The sequence below is a fragment of the Sander lucioperca genome, chromosome 3 (assembly GCF_008315115.2).
Source record: "Sander lucioperca isolate FBNREF2018 chromosome 3, SLUC_FBN_1.2, whole genome shotgun sequence".
Lineage (NCBI taxonomy): Eukaryota > Metazoa > Chordata > Actinopteri > Perciformes > Percidae > Sander > Sander lucioperca.
In genome coordinates, this window is record NC_050175.1 from 35312653 (window position 1) to 35319940 (window position 7288).

The following is a 7288-nucleotide window of genomic DNA, read 5'->3' on the forward strand; positions in this document are numbered from 1 at the left end:
GTGAACAGACAGGCGGACAACGCTCCGCGAGTAAACGCCAGGCGATCAATGCTCGGTAACCATGGGGATCCTGCTGATACAAATGAATGAGAGTAGTTGACCGTGGTATCATATATTACTAATCACAGGTCGATTTGATTTATAACAAATAGTGGCAATCCTAGTCTTTTCTAACCACGGACTGTTATCGATAGCTAAAGTAAGCTAAATTAGCATAGTCATAATTACAGACGTTACCTGATAAATCCAGTCTTGTGCTGTCTGACAAGCAAAAGCTCCACTGTCTATGTCCTGTTAACTGTTTAGAAAACTGTTTTAGGGAACTCACAAACAGAAAATCAGTCTCTTGTTCATTGATTTGTGTCGCTCGCGTAGGGAAAAGTTCAAGGCAATTCAACTGTTGCAGGAGGCAGGTGTGAATGCGACGAGCATGAATGCAACAGTTTCACGGGATTGCGCCCGCTTGTCGCGTTGGCTGTCAGATTGCCCGCACCCATCCTTTCACCCACTCGCCTCTCATTGAAAATGAATTACAAGGCACGACAATCGTTCCCTGTGTGAAAATACCTTTAGAATGCGTTGACATAGTACATAGAGTTCCGATGGAAGGTTCTCAGAATTATTGCTTCTAAAATTATGTCATAATGTTCTGATTCAATAAACTGTTCCAATCTGACCAAGTGGCATTTCCTTACCGAACTAGATCAGGTTGTGAAGGGAATTCCGGTAAGTCAACTTACTGTGGTCATCCTTACTTTAATGATGAATAAAAGGCTAATGGAGAGCCGAGGTTATAGCTTTAAATGCAACCTGGGAGAAGGTATGTTTGGCAAAGTTGTGAGTGCATACTCTAGCCGACTAAAGAGAAGGGTTGCCATAAAGGTTATAGACAAAAAGAAGGTTAATCCTAGTTACTTGGAAAAGTTTCTGTCTCGGGAAATGGAGATCATCAGGTCTTTGAACCATCCTCACATTATCAAGACTCTTGACATCTTTGAATCACATACAAGCAAGGTAATCAATATTTTGTATTTAATAATTTTATATTTATTTAATATTCTGCTCTGTTTTTTCATCTCACTTCAATTTTATTGATTGAAAATGGGATTGTCAAGCAGATAAGCTGACCAACACATATATAATAAAAGATTGATACTTGGCGTCTGTGTATCGATATAGTGTTGCCACAGAAAATATCGCGATACTATGCTGAATTGATTTTTTCCCCTACCCATACTGTTCATTGCCCTACTCAAATGTTATCGGAAATGGAGTAGTTAAAGGACAATTCGGGCGCAAAATGAACCTAGGGGTTAATAACACACGGGTACTGAGTCGACCATTCTCTGGGATATGTTTTCATGCTAATCGAATGTGACCAGTTTTAGCGTGAACCGCTAATAGTCTAGTAGTAAGTAGTTTGTAAGCGTACAGTTTATTAAAAAGAACCGCTAATAGTCTAGTAGTAAGTAGTTTGTAAGCGTACAGTTTATTAAAAAAATAGTTTATCGTGATTCGACTGGTCATGACTGTTTTCCCAAGATGGCACCTGTCTGTATACACGAACGGTACTGTCTTTATAAACTATCTAATATCTTATAGGCTATCTTATAAACTGTCTGTACACTTACAAAGTTCTCAATGCTTTGGTTTACATGTAGGGACCCTCATTATGGTACCGTGGAAGTGTGGTGCTATTTTCAGCCTTGTGAGTGGTATAAAATAGTGATTTATTTTTACTTTACCAGTGCCCCGACTACTAGCGTTACAAGCTAATTAGCGGTTTGTGCTAAAACTGGTCACATTCGATTAGCATGAAAACATATCCCAGAGAACAGTCGACTCTGTACCCATGTGTTATTTACCCCTAGGTTCATTTTGCGCCGGAATTGTCCTTTAAGCCAGATAAAATGAACATGATCTGCTCATAGTCAATACAGCAGGACTGTTCATGATATTTGAGAAAGTCTAAGTTCAACACTCAAACATTCAGCGAGGTTCATCCGCATTAACATTTTATCAGTTTTTACCATTAGCTGTGCAGTGCAAGATGAAACTTGATTGGTGTTCTACAGGTGTTAGTTTTACCTCCTGATCCCATAATGAAAGCCTACATGGCACCTGACTTGACAGTAAACAGGAAACTCCTGAACTCATAGTGACCATTTTAAAAATGCATGCAATATGTTTAGATTTAGCTTTTTCATTTGTTTTCATAGACACTTCAGACCAATTTAACATTAATCTGGGACCCTTCCATTATATACACAACCTCCATGTTTTAAAGAAAGATAATTCTTTATGGCCCAATGCAAATCTTACTTGCATTTTTTTACTAACCACCTGTTCTTTATCCACCTGGCCTCGGTCATTTCTGCCCAACTATTAACATTTACCCAGTTTTTATATACACTTTTTAAACTTCTTCTTTTGGATTGTGGAATCCAAATACAAGCCATGTTTAATTATTTGATTCATTCAGGTACATAGTTGAAATGTTATGTTACTTTGAATATTCTGTGAGCATACATAAGGCCTACATATATGACAACCCAGTCTCACTGCAGTTTGTGAAATGTTCACGTAAATTTAATCTATTGATTCGTGTACATGGACACTAGTTTTTTTCGTGATGATCAGCACGTTTTTTAAATTAATGTATTTCAATGAGAAACATCTTTTGTGATCACAGCACGATTCTTTCTGCCAGTCGGGCTGCAGCAGAGAAGCTATTGCTATTATTGGTATTTTTAGCCCAATAACCGCTGTTTTTAAATAAATTTGGGTATAAATGGCGGTAGAAAAAACATGTAACAGTGGCCGGGTTGGTTCAGTGGGTAGAGCAGGCGAACATATACTGAGAGGTTTATGCCTCGACGCAGAGATCCAGGCTTCAAATGCGATCTGTGATCTCTCCCCTTTCTCACCTAGCTGTTCTGTCAAAATTAAAGGCGGAAAAGCCCAAAAAAATCATCTTTTAAAAAAAAAAATGTAACATAGAAATTTGAGCAGTCTTTACAAACTCTACCAATTGCCACTGTAGGCCCCGCTGCTGGCATCCAGTGTAAAACCAAATGTAAATACTTTTGTGAAATAGATAGAACAGATATAGATAGCTTTGTGTTAGACCCATAAAATACAACTTGGGTTTTATTGGTCAATGTGTTTTTATTAAGTGTTACATACATACACAGTATAGAAACACAACAGGGATTACACAGATATAATAAATTGAGAAGAAACTAAATAAATACAACTAAATCAAACAAGCAAACAAATGACAAAAATACACATTTTCAATAGGTACAGGGAAAAGTTAATTGTTCCACATAAGAAATAAAAGGCTGCCACACTACATCAAATTTCCCAGTGGATCCCAGCAGTGTGTGTCTTGTCTTCTCTATTTTGAGAAAATGCATGACCTCGCAAATCCACCTGCCAAAGAATGAGACGCCTTGCCAGAAGATCCTCTGATAGTACACCAAAAGGTCCAAGAAAAGGGCATGGTTCAATTGTCCGACCTTTGATCTCTGAATAAACTTCAAATAAAAGCTGGATTTCAATCAAGAAAACATTCCAAACTATTTCTGACCTTTATGTCAATGTAATATTTCCTAATTGGAGCCTACCAATTAACTGGCATCAATAGTAGCCATATACATTTGGATGACTGATACTGTATTTACTTACTACTTAATACATCTGTATCTACACAGAGTTAGCTAAAGGTGCTCAGAAATAATACATGTAAATATTAATACATGGGAAGAGCCAGTTACATTTGAAATGGCTGAGACATAAAATGGCTATAACAACAGACTGCTGATAGGACAGATTCTTTTAATGGATAGATGATATATGGATGGATGGATTGATAGATAGATGGATGGATGGATGGATGGATGGATGGATGGATAGATGATGGATGGATGGATGGATCAACAAAACCTCATGCTTTTTTAACGTCAGATCGCTGTTCACTTCCCGTTTACAACCAAAAGTCAACATTGGTTTCTTTTAACCATGACAGTGGTCATTCCCTAACCTTAACCACATGGTTAAAATTGTAGTCATGATGACAAAGTCCTCTAACTTTAATGAAGTAGTAATTCTAAGCCAAACCATGATCTTTTTCTAATCCTAACCAAGATAGTGGCGTTAGATCAGAAAATGCTTACCAACAACCTATTTTCTTGTTTAATTTGGAGGATTTGTTAGGTATTTGTGGCAGCAATGGTATAATTAAAGTAAGTCCATTGAATGACAATATACTGCTGTCGCCTAAACAAGACAACAGTCTACAGCCGCTACAGCAGCTCTGTGCGGCTGCATTTGGCCCAGCAATGCTTTGAGCTAAATCACCTTGCTAACATACTCCAAATGACTAAGTTGCTGACGCTGCTGATAATATGTACCATGTTCCCCATCTTAGTTTAAGAATGTTAGCATTCTGGCAGCCCTTAATTTGCACTTAACAAAGTACAGCTGAGGTTGGTGGAAATGGCATTTGTTTTGCTATATGATACAGTATTTTGTCATAAATAAAGATAATTGAAGTTCTGAGCTGATGATGGTGCTAGATGAAAAGGGTATCACCAAAGGCATTACTATTCATCCTGAGGGGAACATGGATGTCTGTAGTAAATTTCATTGCAATCCTTTAAATAGTTGTTGAAATCTTTCACTAAAAGCCAAAAATGTCAACCTGCTGGTGGAGCTAGAGAGAAGGTCAGAAGATCACCACAATCAGTATGAGATATGGTGGACAACCCAACAGACATTGCCATCTCTAGAGCCACACCACTAGCATGGCTAATGCCAGGATCAGACTACACAAATTCAGCCCAATTTTGACCCGACAGACACGCCGCAGGCAAACCTTCAAAATTGTGCCCAATAATGTGTCTTTACCTCTTGTAGTGTGACAAAATTAAAGATCAGCAATCTAATGTCTGGGACACTTCACAACCACAACGCAGAAAGTTTAGCATGTCAGAATTTTTGGGGGTTTTTTTTCCGCCTACAGTGACATGTTCTACGACGTGTTCCTTTACATTGACCAATAGGAAGAGAGAGTGCTCTCTGCCTCTCTGGCGCACATATGTAAACATGGCGAAAGGAAGGAGAGACGCTACTGCTGCTGTCTAGAGCACACAGTCCCCATATAGGCTTTTTTCACGGCAGGGATCCCAGCATTGCACGCTAGTGGGCTAGCCACTAGTGGTTAATTGTTTCTCTTCACTTTGACCACTGACAAGCAAAGAAAACAGGCTCCACCCTCTTATAACCGTGATGGCTGTACCTGATTGGACGAATGCTACACGTGGGGCTCCCGGATTTCAAAACAGACCATAATGGCGGCTTGTTCGGAATACGATCTCTTATTTTACGAAAATAGTTCACCGAAACCTGATTCTGAAAACATTTTAAGCGAGAAATGGGCTATGCAGTTGTAAATCTGTATTATGCATATTATTTCAGATCGACAATGGTCAGTTTAAAAGATTTTCGGGAGTTTTTGAGAGACTGCTGCTCCACCAAAGCGTCGACCTATGAACTTGCGCATGATCTTCACGACAGCACGCGATACTCGGTCTGGGGGCTGAATGGTGTCATACTTGTAGTGTTTCCGCTCTTCTGTCCAAGACACAGCAAGAATTTTTGGCAACATGTCTGTCTAGTCTGACATAGTGACTGTCGTGAAAGACAAAAAAATCGTGTAGTCTGATCTTGGCATAACCCCGAAATTCCACCAGGCGCCGAATTGACGCATTCCATCTGCAGTACGGTTTTGTTCCGTCCTCCACCACGCACCATACCACACTGGGAGCCTGGGTAAATTGACTGGATGCTCTCGTCCTTCCACTTGCTGCCCGGCCTGTTGAACCCCCCGCGGCATGAAAATGCGTGAAAAATAGACCTAGCGCGTATTTTAGCCACCTCCCGCACGCTTCTTGGACGCGCTTCTTGAACGCGCTTCTGGGACGCGCTTCTGGGACGCGCTTCTGGGATGCAGTTCTGGGACGCAGTTCTGGGACGCGTTTCTGGAACGCGCTGCGTCGCGGCTGGTGAAATAACAAGCATTGTCTTGAATGGGCGTGATTTCTGGTGGTGACCACGGTGCCGGCGGAACACAGCGCAGACACGCCCGGTGGAATTTGGCTGTAAAAGTGCTACCATTTGTGTTGTTAGGTCAGATTCTTCTTATTTAATTTAAATCTATTCTATCTATTGCACATTCCTATATTTCACCATGCACTTTTGTATCTCTAGGTCTATGTGGTGATGGAGCTCTGTGTTAAAGGAGACCTCTTGAAGCATATCAATGTCAGGGGAGCCTTACCTGAACATTCAAGCTGCAGGCTTTTCACACAGCTGTGCAAGGCCGTCCAATACCTTCACAACAATGACATGGCCCACAGAGACCTTAAATGTGAAAACATGCTGCTGGATACACACTTCAACCTCAAAGTGTGTGACTTTGGGTTCAGCAGGAGGCTCACTTACGCAGACGGGCGGTTGGTGCTGAGTGAAACCTTCTGTGGCACCTCGTCCTATGCATCGCCTGAGATTTTGAGAAGTTATCCGTACAACCCCAAAGTGTCTGATGTGTGGAGTATGGGTGTTGTGCTGTATATGATGCTCTATGCAGCAATGCCGTATGATTCCAGCAACGTTAGGAGGATGGTGAGAATTCAAATCCAGCATAATATCAACTTCCCACACACTCCGTCTGTTTCGTCTGAGGCACAAGACCTTATCCGGAGCATTCTGCACCCTGTTGTGGAGCAGCGAATTACAATCAGCAGCATATTACAGAGTTACTGGATGTTGCAGGAAGTGAGAATGGAGGACAGTAATGAGACCCCCACATCAAACGCTGGCTCCGGGCAGAAAGGACCTCCAGATAAAAAGGCCAAAGAAGAGGAGAAACTTTCAAAAGACAATTCAGAACCAGGGGAGGGACCATCAACTGCTGCCCCAAGACATTGATGTTACATTGGAAATTAGAAGCTGACCAAACTCTAAATAAATACATTTATTAACACTTTTTTTGTTTTAAAGTAACCAGCTGCAAAGTGTTTGAGTTTCCTCAATTGCAGGTGTGATGACCCAGGGTCGTCAGCTGACAAGAAGAAGAACTGAAGAATAATAATTAAGTTACCTTTTAGGACTTTTATTTTGAAAATACACCATACTCTAGGGCACCTCAGTAAGGTTCTGTTAGCGTCCAGTAGCTTTAATTTTGAAAATCCAGCTCAGTCCAGGTTGAAGAAGGTGTGTGTGT

The 7288-nt window shown here is 40.7% G+C and overlaps 1 protein-coding gene across 1 annotated transcript; it reads left to right on the plus strand.

Moving 5' to 3' along the window:
* The first annotated feature begins 711 nt into the window (after nucleotides 1-711).
* LOC116045216 (testis-specific serine/threonine-protein kinase 1-like) lies at nucleotides 712-7005 on the plus strand. Its single transcript, XM_031292745.2, has 2 exons — nucleotides 712-1014; nucleotides 6274-7005. Exons 1-2 carry the CDS (start codon nucleotides 760-762, stop codon nucleotides 6991-6993), a joined length of 975 nt encoding a protein of 324 aa, XP_031148605.2. The 5' UTR covers nucleotides 712-759; the 3' UTR covers nucleotides 6994-7005.
* Nucleotides 7006-7288: the final 283 nt, after the last annotated feature.

What these genes read in the sequence shown, in the direction of transcription:
- LOC116045216 (XM_031292745.2), top strand. Translation starts at nt 760, where the DNA reads ATGATGAATAAAAGGCTAATGGAGAGCCGAGGTTATAGCTTTAAATGC. An exon ending in TTGAATCACATACAAGCAAG is followed by an intron (nt 1,015 to 6,273) that starts GTAATCAATATT and finishes TTGTATCTCTAG; the next exon opens with GTCTATGTGGTGATGGAGCT.